The sequence below is a fragment of the Pipistrellus hanaki genome (assembly GCF_964339955.1).
Source record: "Pipistrellus hanaki genome assembly, chromosome: 10".
NCBI lineage: Eukaryota > Metazoa > Chordata > Mammalia > Chiroptera > Vespertilionidae > Pipistrellus > Pipistrellus hanaki.
This window is the reverse complement of record NC_140512.1, coordinates 70006740-70021612: the sequence shown is the minus strand read 5'-3', so window position 1 is coordinate 70021612 and position 14873 is coordinate 70006740. Positions and strand designations below refer to the sequence as shown.

Here is a 14873-nt window from a genome sequence, read left to right as displayed (position 1 = left end):
TATTTGTAGAAAAGACCATCTTTTCTCCATTGTATTGCCTTTGCTCTTTTCTCAGAGATCAGTCAGCTGTATTTAGTAGGTCTGTTTCTGGGCTGTCCATTTTGTCCCATTGATTTGCTTTTCTAATTCTCATCAGTACTATTGTGTCTTAATTACTGTACCTTATAGAGGTTTTGGAATCAGGTAGTGTCAGTCTTCTCTCTCTTTGGCTTTCTTCAGCTGTAAATATTTCTCTCTTTTCCACATTTAGCTCGGCTAGAGAGCGGTGCGGTTCCTGAGTAGGGGCTGCTGGGCATTGAGAAAATGAAAGAAAGAGACAGACACAGAGATGGAAGGAAAAAGCTGGGTCCGGGTGGGACCCCTGTCCTCTGATGGAGAGACAGGGACAGGGACAGTGACCCTGAGCCAATACAGCGTGTTTATTTTATACAGAAAAAAACAGGAAGTCTTACTAAAAGTCAAGACAAAGGAGATTATGTGGGCCCGAGTCGTATTCATTCCCGGTGCTTGGCTGGATTTAGATAATGAAACCCACCCTCTGGCACCTGGACTGAAGGTCAAGCTGACAACCCTCCTGCCTCTGGTTAGGCCTGTTTCCAGGACATGGCTCTGCCAGTGCCACTGGATTCAGCTGACAATAATGAAAGATATGCCCATGGCCGAAACCGGTTTGGCTCAGTGGTAGAGCATCGGTCTGCGGACTAAAAGGTCCCAGGTTTGATTCCGGTCAAGGGCATGTACATTGGTTGCGGGCACATCACCGGTAGGGGGTGTGCAAGAGGCAGCTGGTGGATATTTCTCTCTCATCGATGTTTCTAGCTCTCTATCTCTCTCCCTTCCTCTCTGTAAAAAAAATCAATAAAATATATTAATAAATAAATAAATAAATAAAGATATGCCCATGTGCCTTCCCAGGCGCTCTCTACACTCAACCTTGCGTTGGCTATTCTGAGTTTCTATATAAACTTTAGAATCACTTTGTTGGTACCCACAAAATAACTTGCTGGGATTTTGATTAGTATTGCACTGAATATATAGTTCAAATAGGGAGGAACTGACATCCTGACAGTATTGAGTTGTCTAATCCAGTGTTTTTCAACCTTTTTTGGGCAAAGGCACACTTGTTTCATGAAAAAAATCACGAGGCACACCACCATTAGAAAATGTTAAAAAATTTAACTCTGTGCCTATATTGACTATATATAAAGTAATTCTCTTGAATAGGAATCAAATAAACACAAAGAAAGTATTTTATAATTACTTTATTATGAAATATTAAGTAAACAAAATAGTGAAAAATTATAAAATTCTTATCTTGTCTGCACCTACGGCATACCAGGCAACATCTCGCGGCACACTAATGTGCCGCGGAACAGCGGTTGAAAAACGCTGGTCTAATCAATGAAGGTGAAATAGTATTTCATTTTGAGGGGGAGGTGCTAATATTAATGGTATATATATTTTTAAATTCCAGTTTTCACTTGTTTATTGTTGGTGTATAAGAAAGTGATTGAGTTTTGTATATTAACCTTTGTATCCTGAAACCTTTCTATAATAGCTTATTAGTTCCAGGAGGTTTTTTGTTGATTCTTTCAGATTTTCTACAGAGATGTTCTGCAAAGAGTTTTATTTCCTTCTTCCCAACCAGTATGCCTTTTATTTCCTTTTCTGTCTTATTGCAGTAGCTAAAACTTCCAGTAAGTTCATTATTGAAAAGGTGTGTTGATTCATCCGTCCTTCCTCCTGATCTTTTTAGGAAAGCTATTTTCTCACCATTAAATATGATATTGGCTCTAGGTTTCTTTTTTTGTGCAATTCTTTATCAAGTTGATGAAGTTCCCCTTTATTCCTAGTTTACTAAGGTGTGTGTGTGTGTGTTAATTATGAATAGATTTTAGCAAATGTTTTTTCTGCATCTGTTGATAATGATGCTGTGATTTTTCATTTTAGTCTAGTGATGCAATGGATTACAGTAATTGATTTTTAAATATTGAACTAGCCTTGCATACTTGGAATAAATCTCACTTGGTCATGATGTATAATTCTTTTTATATTTTGTTGGATTTAATTTGCTAATACTTCGTTGAGATTTTTGCATCTATGTTCATGAGAGATATTGGTATGAGTTTTTTGTTTTTTTTTTCTTGTAAAATCTTTGTTTCTCTTTGATATTAGGGTATACTGGCCTCATAGAATGAGTTAGAAAATAGTCCCTCTGCTCTTATCTTCCATAAGACATTATATAGAATTGATATAAAATCTTCCTTCAGTGTTTAGTAGAATTCACCAGTGAAACAATCTGAACTTGGTGCTTTCTGTTTTAGAAGATATCAATTATTGATTCAATTTCTTTAACAGATACAGTCCTATTCAGAGTGTGTCTTTCTTGTGATGAGTATTGGCAAATTATGTCTTATAAGTAATTGGTCCTTTTCATCTGGGTTATCAAATTATGGGCATAGAGTTATTCATAGTATTCCTTTATTATTATTTTAATGTTCATGGTGTCTGTAGTGATGTACCCTCTTTAATTTTTTATGTTAATAATTTGTATCCTTTCTCTTTTTTTCTTAGTTAATCTGGCTAGAAGTTTATTGGTTTAAAAAATATTTTAAAATTAATTTTAGAGAGGAAGGGAAGGGAGAGGGAGAAAGAGATAGAAACATCAATGATGAGAGATAATTATCAATTGGCTGCTTCCTGCATGCTCCCTACTGGGGATCAAACCCACAACCTGAACATGTACCATGATCAGAATCGAATCATCACCTCTTGGTTCATGGGTTAACACTCAACTATTGAGCCACATTGGCCAGGCAGAAATGAGACACTTTAAAAAAATATATATATATATTGATTTCAAAGAGGAAGGGAGAGGGAGAGAGGGATAGAAACATCAGTGATGAGAGAGAATCATTGATTAGTTGCCTCCTGCACACCCCCTACTGGGGATCGAGGCCACAGCCTGGGCATGTTCCCTTGACCGGAATCAAACCTGAGACCTTCAGTCCACAGGCTGACACTCTATCCATTGAGCAAAACTGGCTAGGGCAGAAATAATACATGTTCAAAAACTGCTTTCTGATTATAAAGCTATGATTTATTTTTGTATGTTTGCCTTGTACTCTGCAATCTTGCTAAACTCACTGTTTGTATCATGTGAGGTGTAGACATTTTGTGGATGTCCTTTTCAGCTTATGGAGTAATGTTTGGTTCATTCATCTTCCTTAATTACTAAACGAAAAAATAAATTGTTTAAGGCTGGTGAGTTTTTTCTTTCAATATGACTTACGGTGTTTCCCTTTCTGTTTGGATATTATTCTTACTAGCTTTATTTTCTGAGTGGTTTTTAGTTTTAGCTTTGATCTCCCCTTTGATTTGGCAGGTGCTTGACAGAATCTTTAAAATTTCCAAGTATTTGTGCAGATTTCCTTTTTTTGTTTTTGTTATTAATTTATATTTTCATTGTTTTTTTTCATTTTGGTATTTGAGGTTTCTTGAAAACTTCATTTGTTTTTGTACATTCTCAGCTGTTATATATTCCAGTAATGCTTTTATACCATACTTCATTCTCTCTAATTAAATGCTCATCATACTGTATCTCACCGTATTTGTTGCCATTTATCCTCTCTTTGTTTCCTTTTATTATTTTTGGACTTCTGTCTTGTATTCTAGACAGATCATTCTAGACCTTCTAGCTCTCTTACGCTTGTCTTGCTTTGTCTAATCTGTTGTTATATATACTAGTTGAGCCCATTTACACTTAAAAAAATTCTCTTGTTATTTTTAAAATTTGCAGCATTACTTTTTATACTTTCTAGTCTCTCTTGAAAAATGTAATGTGTGGGTTTTATTACCTTTAACATAGTCAATACAGGTGGTTTTAAGTTTGTGCTTGATTGTTCCAATATCTAAAGTCCTGTGGCTCTGCTTCAGTTGTTTCTGCCCATTTAAAAAAATATATATTTTATTGATTTTTTACAGAGAGGAAGGGAGAGAGATAGAGAGCTAGAAATGTCGATGAGGAGAAATATCGACCAGCTGCCTCTTGCACACCCCCTACTGGGGCTGTGCCCGCAACCAACGTACATACCCTTGACCGGAATCGAACCTGGGACCTTTCAGTCCGCAGACCGATGCTCTACCGCTGAGCCAAACCGGTTTCGGCTGTTCTGCCCATTCTTGTTCATGTGGACTTACCTCCTCGTACAACTGATTATCTGTGCTTGTGTGTTGGACAATGTGTTTGATAGCTTTTTTGTAGAAATATATTGATTGATTTTATATACGAGGACTAAAAGAAAAAAAGTGCTCATAAAAAAGGGTTACGTCTTAGAGAAATCTAATCTTTCACATTTTTATTCATTTACTTATTTTTTCAAATGTTTTTATTTATTTTAGAGAGATAGGAAGGGAAAAGGATGGAAAGAGAGAAATAGCAATTGGCTCCCTCCTGCAAGCCCCCTACTGGGGATTGAGCTCACAACCAGACCAACGCCCTGACAGGTATTTGAATTGGTGACCCTCCTGGTTCATAGGTTGACATTCAGACACTGACCCACATCAACGAGGCCACATTTTTATGTATTTACTAGAGGCTGGGGGGGCGGGGGTGTGTGTCCCCTCGGCCTGGACTGCATCCTCTCGCAATCTGGGACCCCTTGGGGGATGTTGGATTGCCCACTTTGGCTTGATCCCCACAGGCCAGGCCTAGGGACTCCACCGGTGCACGAATCCATGCACCAGGCCCTAGTATGCATGTAAGATCTTTGGTTAATCTCTTCCTGCCTTCCCCCATCTCCCCTTTCCTCTGAGATTCATCAGTCTGCTTCATGTTTCCATGCCTGTGCATTGAGTGTCTACCCCCTGGTGGTCAGTGCGCATCATAGCTACTGGTTGAGTGGTTGAATGATTGCATATATATATATATATATATATATATATATATATATATATATATATATGTATGTATTAGTTGCTACATTTAAAGTCTTTCTGTGCTCTGAAAATAAGTGGCTACTTCATACTATTAATCAGCATCAATATTTTACGTAGTTTAGTGAATAAAGGTAAGATAAATAAAATGTTTGATTTTTTGTGTTTTTATTTTTTTGTTTCTGTGGTAGTGCTAATTCTTTTTCTGTTTCTGCAGTAGTGCTAATATTTTGATTACAGTAGATATGCTAGATTCAGTAAGATACAAACACATCCAGAAAGTGGAACTGTCGAAACTCCAACTTCTTTTGGCCACTGCTATTTAAAAGAAGAAAAGGACACATTCAAACAATTTCTCTTAGACACATTTTCTTCTGTAGTCTTAGTATAAAAGAAGCATGAAAAGTATTGTCATTCTGTGGAGGTAAAGGGAGTTAGGAGAGAAAAGTAATTTTTATTCTACTTAATAGAAACCAGCATATTGTTTGGATTACTAGTAAAACTTGCTAGTGTTGACTAATGTGATTAGTAAATATTAGCCAATTTAAAATATTTTGTGTATCTTTCTATGTGCTTTTTGTAAGTCTTTATGTATATGTGTATAATGAGATTTGTCTGCACAGTTTATATTACATGGTATAGAATGAGTTTAACAAGTATTGAGTGTCATTCAGGTTTTGTGATAGACTCTGGTTTGAAAACAGATTTGGTGCCTGTTTTCATAGAGCGCAGTCCAGTGCAAGTGCTGTCTCCTATGAGAGATGCTTTCTGTGCCATTGATCCCTTTGGCAGGCTCTTTTCCAACCTATGTTTTAAATGGATAAGATATATAAGACTACAAAGATAATTATATTTATCCAGAAGCCCAGTGCATGAATTCGTGCACTGGTGGGGTCTCTTGGCCTGGCCAGCGATCGGGGCTGGCCAGGGGGAGGGACTGTGGGAGATTGGCTTTGGGAAGTTGGCTTTGGGAGTGGACTGACCACAAGGGGACAATGTGTGTGTCTGCCCCTAGGTGGTCAGTGTGTGTTAGAGTGACTGGTCGACCGGTCGTATTGGTCTCTTAGGCTTCTATATATATATAGGTAAGATTAAAATAGTAAAAAACCAAATTTGTAATTTTTGTAATGTGATTTTTAATCACCCATAATTATAAAATCTAATTTTAAACAATTACTGTAATTTAGGAGTAGAGATGAAGGTAAATGATATTTTAAGATATCTGCAAAACTGAATGTGATAAGAAATTACCTGCTTCCTGTTGGTGTCGAGACACAGGTATGGCTATACCAGCTCTGCTGTGTGCATTCATAATGAAGTGGCTGTTTAGAACTCCAAATCTCAAAGGTTACTGAAAATAAAGATGTAACTTCTCTCTCCAAGATCTAGAACACTTGATTAAATGCATTTTAGAAATTCATTAAAAGATATGCTGCTTTGAGAGCATATACTGTGTGCTAATGAGGGAGGCCATAATTGGGCCCTGGCCTTTTTTTGACATCTTATAGTCTATCACGCTGTCATGTTGGAAAGTGTGCTGAATATATTAATAGGGCACATGCAGCCCTTTCAAATAAATTATTTAACCTTTGAGAGAAATAATTTCATCATTGTCCCAAATCAAAATGTTTTATTTCTGTGAATTTGGCTGTGAGGTGTTTTCTCTATAATCTTAATTCAGTAGTGCTTAAAAAATAGAGAGAGCAACTCTGTATTTTCAGATTTCATCTCATATTCAACAAACATTCCTCAGTAACACAGCCTTGGAAAGAGAACATTTCTCTTTAGCCGCAAAGCTCCTGCACACCAGCCAGGTGCTGTGCCAGGTGCCTTAGTGCCTTGTTACCTTGCGTGCTGGTGGAAAGAGCGCCCTCTGGCTTTGACTCCCAGCTTTGCTTGCTGTTAGCCAGTGATCTTGAGCTTCTTGTTTTTTCAGACTTTAGTTTCCTTATCGTTTAAATAAGAATATTATGTTAGATATTATTATTATTTAAAAGGGAAGGGTGAAGTGAGAAAACTCTTAGCTGGGCTTCTCATTCCTTTCTCAGCTGCACTCCTCATCTCTTCTCTTACCTCTCATCCCACCCTGACTTCCACCTCGACAATTACTGCATCTTGGCATTACCTTTTGCTGTCTCCTGACTAGACTCCTTACAGATAAGGATCCTGATTCTATTTCTGTACTGGCAACCATTTGAATAAAATGTAAAGTATGTCAATAATTATTTTGTTTGGTGAAAAATCGTTGTAAAGCAGCGATTTATTAACTCCCTCGCACAAGGCCAAGAGGTGCTGAATACGTTTTCATTCCTATTACTTTTCACAACAGTTTCATAACGTGGGATCTGATGTCATGCGCTTGATGTCTGGGGGGTATTATCCAACTAGATGGGCAAGTTAATACCTAGTTGTGTGTGAATGTGGATAATCAGAATAGCAACCACATAACCACACTTACTGCATACTTCAGGCAGGGGGCTAGGTCTTTGCATGTATTGTCTTTTCTGATCCAAAAGACAGTTTTATACTAGATGGTATTAATTAGCTACCTTTTATTTTATTCTTTAAAATATATTTTTATTGAATTTAGAGAGGAAGGGGGGGAAAAGAGAGAGAGAGAGAGAAACATGAATGATGAGAGAGATTCATTGATCAGCTACCTCCTCCACACCCCCACTGGGGATTGAGCCTGTAACCAGGGCACGAGACCTGACTGGGAATCGAACCATGACATCCTGGTTCATAGGTCATTGTTTAACCACTGAGCCACACAAGATGGGTAGTTAGCTTCCTTTTAAAGAATTAGCACACTGAACTTGAGATGTGGTTAAGTAACTTGCCAATGTCACATTGCTAGCAAGTGACTCAACGAGGATGCAAATTCTGGACTATTCAATTCCAAGACTTTAAGTTTAAATACCCCAACAAATAGGTTTTGCTATTCATTAAATTTTTGTCAGAACCAACTATTTAGGATTAAGTAACAGTTGTCAGAGGTGGAATGACAACTTTAGATCTCGTTTGCCATCGTATCTCATTTACATTTGTTTCCCCAAAGACTTGCCAAGCACAAAGCTGTGCCTTTAAGTGAGGGTCAACTTTGCTTAGGAACCCCCTATCAGATGGGTTCTTTAGTGTCGTTAACCCCACACATGCAACACCTAGTGGTTCCAGATTAAGTACTGGTAAGGGCTGAGGATAAAAGCCTCTCTGGCTCCCCGCCTCCTCCCCAGAGGTGGAGTTCCTTGCTTTAGGGACCAGCCCAGGATGGTGTTCAAGAGTACATTTTCAGTAATAATCTGATAACTGGCAACCAGCGTCAGAACTGTTTCCTCAATTGCCACTGGTTGGTAGTCCTTTCATCTAGAACACTGTGTTCCACATCTTGCTGACATTCTGACATCTTCTGAGCACTTGGGCTAGGAGAAGAGAGGGACACAAACACATATGTAGTTGTCCTGCTTTGACATTGATGGACAGTAAGACCCAACTTATTCCACTGGATGAAGAGTGACAGTTAAAAAGATAGGTTCTTTATGGGTGCCTTTTTCTTTTTCTATTTTGTTCCTGGATCAGCTCTCTGAGAAGCAGGTATAAGAGTCTTCCTTATTCCGTAAAGACAAAAGGACCAAAATAACAAAACCCAAACCAAAAGTAAAACCAAACCCACTGTCCCTGCTGTTTCTTTAGTACACATGGGTAAGGGACATGGGCAGAGGGGAAGAGAGAGAACAGAATGGACCCCTGGAGCCTGTCTTATGTTGTTCTCTCTGTAATTCAGGCTTATTCCTTCCTGCTCCCATTTCTAAGGGGGGAAAAGCCTATAGTTAAGAGTCTGTTTTTCTTCCTTGTGAAATGTAGAGAACCTAATTTCAGAAGGTTGTGTACTTGAAAATTACCAACCTACCATTAACATTCATGTTTAACCTTGCCCGCTTCCTCCTAGGTCTAATTTGAGAGAGAGAGAGAGAGAGAGAGAGAGAGAGAGGGGGACACTGTCCTCCTACTCAGGGGTCCTCAAACTTTTTAAAGTGGGGGCCAGATCACGGTCCCTCAGAGAGCTGGAGGGCCGGACTACATGAACTACTAATTCCTACTGTAACACCTTGGCTGCGCTCACTGCCCAAAAAACCTGGCGGGCCGGATCAGACTCCTCTGCGGGCCGCATGTGGCCCGCGCCGCGGGCCGTAGTTTGAAGACCCCTGTACCTACTTGCTTTTCTTTGGTTGCAAGCAAAACAAACAAACAAACAAACACAAATCTAAGAATGTTAAAAGTTTTGTTATGTACTTTCTTTTTGAGGGGAAGAAAAGTTCTGACTAGAAGCTGTGAGTGGTAGTGAGTAGGCAGGCCACCCCTGTGGAGGGACTGGGTTAGGGGTGGAAGCCAAATGGAGCTGCTCTAGAACAGTTTTCCAGGGGACGGCAATGGCCTGTGACCCCGGTCCCTTGGGGTCAGTCCTACAAGCTTCTGAGACAGTCTTCTTCTCCTTATCTAGTAATAGAAACGGTGCCCGAAAGTGTATCCCACACATGCGCTGGGCATCTCTGGGCAGAAGTGAGATGCTTCCATGCAGGGATTTTACATGTGGTCATTGTACAAGACTCTGCATGTAATGGACAGAGAGAGACTCTAACAGCTCTGTATTGCTTTGTATCTTTGGTTATAAAAGCACTGAGGGCCGACAGTACAAATCCTGGCTTTTTCCAGAAGCTTTCCCCTAGATCTGCAGGCTCTGTAGATACCCGCTCTTCTTTCCATGTCATTGCAGGTCCAAGATCTGGCACATATTTGATATAACATAAGAAGAGTCATTTGATTTCTAAACTCCAGTGTCACCATTCTCATTGCCTGGTCATCAAACCACCTATTGGAAGTTTTTGCTGTGGCATTTCCCCACTCCTGATACCAGTTTCTTTGTTAGTTAGGACATGGGTTAAACTGCTGAGACAGAGACCTCAGTGGCTTAAACAAAACAACTTGGTCTTGTGTAATATTTCTGAGAGTGAGAGGTCCCTCCTGATGGGGCATCTTTGCTCCCTCTGGTTGTCTGTGGTCCCAGGTTCCTTCCATCTCATGTCTCTGTCGTCCCTTGGCACGTTGCTCTCACCTGCGGTGCCACACCCAGGTGGCTGATGGTCTATGTTCCATGCATGGGCAAGGGGGGAATGGTTAGTTCTTTCAGGGGAGGTAGAAGCTGCATGGTCACTTCTGGTCATTTTCTCATGGTGAGAACTTGTCAGGCTTGGCTGCAAAAAACATTGGGAGGCAGTGTTGCTCAGTGGTTGAGTGTTGGCCTATGAACCCAGAGGTCACAGTTTGATTCCTGGTCTTTGGGGCACATGCCCAGGTTGCGGGCTGGATCCACAGTGGGGGGATGTGCAGAGGCCTGCTGATTAGTAATTCTCATCATTGATGTTTCTATCTCTCTCCCTTCTCATAAATCAATAAAAAAATATTATTCAAAACAAAACAAACCTTGAGAAATATAGTGTATGAGAATGAAGTATGAAGTATGGGTTTTGTCCTTTGTCCATTTTTCTATTGGTTATGTGACTTACTCATCTGTGGAATACCTTACATACTCTGGATTTGAATACCGTTTAGGGTATACAGGTTACATTTATTTTCTTCCAATCTGTGCATATTTTTCATTTTGTTCATGGGAGGGCTTTGTTGTATATAAATTAAAAATTTTAATGTAGCAAAATTTGGCGATCTTTTTATAACTTTTGATGGGGTGTACTTTATGTCGGTAGTTTTTATTTTAGGTACTCTACATCCATTTTGTGGCTGGGGTAGGCAGGGCAGGTGCCATGATTGATAGACTCCACAAAAATGTAACTTAGGACCGACTTTCCTCTTTCAATTTTAAAAAGAAACATGTTCTTTTAAATAGGAAAAACAAAACCATCTGTTTGATGCCTCATCTTACCATTAGTTTTATTATTTGACAGGATTTATAATTATTTGCCCCTTTTCTAACCAAACAATTAAGTAGTTCTCCAAATTATTCAGTTGTCAAAATATTTCCCTAACATTCATTTTTAATCTAGAAGACTCTGATAGTCCCAAAGGTAGGGGACTCATTGAAATGCTAACCCAGAAATTAGAGATCAAATGTAGTGTGAGGGTCAGTGTTCCAGCTGCTGGGTGTGGCTCGTGTGCAGTGGAAATTAGATCCGGAACTCAGGAGAAGAAAGCAGGTCAGAGATGTGAATTTAGGAATCCAGAGGAGACTGTTGAGACCTGGATAGTAATTAAGTGCCTCACAGAAGAGCACATGTGGAGAGGGCTGTACCCGCATTTTGAGGTCTGAGAGAAACCAGCTGCAGGGACAGATGTTAGCATCTTCTAACTTATGGGCAAGTAGATGGAGGCTGAGACAGATGACTGTACCTATAGTTAGTAGTTGGTAGAGTTGGTATCTGGGACCAGATCTTTTCTTTTTAAAATGTTTTTATTGACTTCAGAGAAGGGAAGGAGTCGGGGGAGAGAAACATCAATTATAAGAGAGAATTATTGATCAGCTGCCTCCTGCACACACCACACTGGGGACGGAGCCAGCAACCCAGGCATGTGCCCTGACAGGGAGTTGAACTGTGACCTTCTGATTCCTAAGTCTATGCTCAACCATTGAGCCACGCCGGCCAGGCCTGGGACCAAGTCTTTTTGACACCAGAGCCTAACGTAACCTGTTGTACCCCCTGCTTACAAAGGCGGAAGAGGTAGTCGTTGGTGTCAGTTGAATTTTCGATTATTGGTTCTGCTGCCCTGGGTGGTGGAGAGGGTGGTTGCTGTGGTACGGGCATGGGTGGAGTCACTCATAAAGTTTGGTGGTGGAGGAGGACAGGCAGAGAGGAGGAGCTTGAGGGACTGTGTGTGTGTGTAGGGGTGCAGAGAGATCTGAGTGAAATTAGAGGTCTAAGCCAAGACTTCTGTTTGCAGAGCAGAAAGATAGGAAGGGTGATCTATCGTGTTAGAAAATCCTTGCAGCAGTTCCGTTGCCTCCTTAGAAAGTACATGCATGTGAGGTGTTTGGGGTAAGTCTTGACGATAGTTGAAAAGGCAATAAAGTGAAGGTGTGTTCTTTTCAATTATTTAGCTTTTAGAGTGGCTGATAATTAGAGGGCACAATGATTGTTTCAAATTAACCATAATCTCAATTTATAAATTGTGAAGAAAGTTTTTTTTTTAATGAGTTACTTTGGAATACATTTGTTCCATATTCAAGCTGCTATAATCCTGAACAGTTTATAACAGTTCCTACTAGGAGGAAACTTCTTAGAGTGAATTGTAATTTGAGGACAACGAAAAAACATGGCATGTTTTACATTATTTGATTGTCATATTGCAGTAGAGAATAAATATATAAGCAATGCCATTAATCATGTCATAAACTTTTCCTCTGTTAGTGAAGTATTGTCATTGTATTATCCTTTTTCCTTTATGACAATTGCTTTATCGGTAAATTCATCAAAGATTAATATAAATGCAAAAATGACTTTCTATTCTCTTGTTCACTGTGCAGCAGAAATCAAAGAACAGTCTGCAGAAGAGGATGCTGAGGCGGAGGCGGATGGCAGCAAGCGGCTGGCCCCAGCCCTGCAACGCTCTGTGTCTGAAGAGTCTGCGAGCTCCCTGGTCTCAGTTGGTGTAGAAGCCAAAATCAGGTTAGAGCATGAGTGCAGCTGGTCGGAGATGAGCAACAGGAGAGTGCAGCTTAGGATGTGAATCTGGATGGCATTTTATTATTTAGTAGCTTTACATTTATTTCAGGCTGATGCCTCTCTGTGTAGTTGTGGGGAGGGGTGTCTGTGGGCTCAGGTGTAGAACCAAGTGATACTCTAGCGTAGAGGTAGAGAATGTCTGGCCCAAGAGCCATATGAGGCCTGGGAAATCATTTGGTCTGGCCATGCCAAGGTAATGGAGGTGAGTGAATTAAGAAGGCGGGGCTTTTTTCTGCATTCTATTAGATTGATAATTTTTTTCCCTATTGATTATACATTATAGTTTGTTTTTCAGATGGTTTTCCTTATATTAAGGCTCAGACTTCATTATTCTTTATTGAATTTAGTTTTGAAAGAATTTGAAACTTACAGTTTTGATTGATTTTTTTTTTTTAAAGTCTTATATTTTCATCTCTCTTCAATCCGTGGCATTTCATTTTCAGTTCTATAACCCCTACCCCAGAAGGTAAAGAACAGTTCCAGCCCTAGCTGGCTTGGCTCAGTGAATAGAGCGTTGGCCTGTGGAGTGAAGAGTCCCGGGTTCGATTCCGATCAAGGGCATGTACCTTGGTTGTGGGCTCAGCCTCAGGGGGGAGTGTGCAAGAAGCAGCTGATGAATGATTCTCTCTCATCATTGATGTTTCTATCTCCTCCTTCTCCTTTCCTCTCTGAAATCAATAAAACAACAACAACAAACAAACAAACAAACAAACAAAACCCCAACAGAACAGTTCCATCACACCAAAACTTCTCTGAAGCCCATTGTTGTCACTCCTGACCCTGGCTTCTGCCCTCAGCAGCCACTCACCTATTCGCTGTCCCTATCATTTTGGCTGTGCAAATACATCATGTGAGTGGAACCATCAAGTATCTATCCTTTTTCTTAGCACAATGCATTCAAGGTTTATCTGTGTGATTGCATATGTTGTGGTTGTTCTCTTTCTATTGCTGAGTAGGGTTCTGTTTTGTGGAGTTGCCTACCATGGTGGTTTTTATGCATTTCTCAGTACAGAGTATTTGGGCAGTTTCCATTTGTTGGAGGTTATGAATAAAATTGGTGTAAATAGTCTCTTCTAGGTTTTCGTGTGAACATAGGGTTTTTATTTCATTTGGGCGAATGCCTGAGAGAGAGATCATTTTAAAGGGAAACACAGTGTTTCCTCATGCATTGTACTGTTCTGTGCTCCCACTAGTGATGTGTGAGTTCCACTGGAGAGTGGGTAGGAAGGATGCTTCTTGTTCTGATTCAAATTGATTCTTAGGCACAGTGCCCTTAGGTTTCAGGGATTGGTATTCTCAGTGGTCCCGCCATTGCCCCAGCTGTGGGAGAACTGGGTCCAGGAGGTAGTCTTGCTCCTTGTCCAGAGTTAAAAGTACCTCCAATTCTATTCCTCCATCCACAGTTGGTCATCACCATTGCAGAATGGTGATTTTTTAAAAAATATAGTTTTTATTGATTTTTTACAGAGAGGAAGAGAGAGGGATAGAGAGTTAGAAACATCGATGAGAGAGGATCATCGATTAGCTGCCTCTTGCACACCCCCCACTGGGGATGTGACCGCAACCAAGGTACATGCCCTTGACCGGAATTGAACCTGGGACCTTTCAGTCCATAGGTCGATGCTCTATCCATTGAGCCAAACTGGTTTCAGCAGCATGGTGATTTTTGCTGTCTTCCCACCAGCCTAAGTTTTTTGTTTCCCAAGAAAAATGGGAGAGACAATCTGGGTGGGTCTTTGTGACTTTCCAGATTCCCCTCCACTAGCTACCGTGTTTCCCCGAGAATAAGACATCCCCTGAAAATAAGACCTAGCGCAACTTTGGGAGAAAAAATTAATATAAGACACTGTCTTATTTTCAGGGAAACAGGGTAGTACCATGACTGGTACATCCTTGGGATTCTTCCCCATGCACATTGGAAATCCAAAGACAGATTCCTCTTGTGTCTGTAGGTCATGGATGTTTTACATTTTGATACTCAGCCTTCATTAGTTTCTTGAATTTTTAAAAAAATTTGATAAATCTTTATTGTTCAGATTATTACAATTGTCCCTCTTTTTCCCTTCAATAGCTCACCTCCACCAGGTTTCTAACCCACCCTCTGCCCTTACCTCCCCCACACTGTCCTCATCCATAGGTGTATGCTTTTTGTCCAGTCTTTTCCCGCACCCCCCACTTCCCTTTTCCCCCAAGAATTGTCGGTCCACT

The 14873-nt window shown here is 40.2% G+C and overlaps 1 protein-coding gene across 12 annotated transcripts in view; it reads left to right on the top strand.

Annotated features, from left to right (window-relative positions):
- The window catches only part of KMT2C (lysine methyltransferase 2C), a 244175-nt gene that overhangs the window by 74121 nt on the left and 155181 nt on the right, over window positions 1-14873 (top strand). For all 12 annotated transcript variants that reach the window (XR_014796194.1, XM_084897474.1, XM_084897473.1 and 9 more), the window contains exon 3: window positions 12467-12608. Coding sequence is in view for 11 of the 12 variants with exons in the window: in XM_084897474.1 (XP_084753600.1) it covers window positions 12467-12608 (142 nt within the window). In the remaining variant the exon portion in view is untranslated. The remainder of the gene's footprint in view (window positions 1-12466; window positions 12609-14873) is intronic.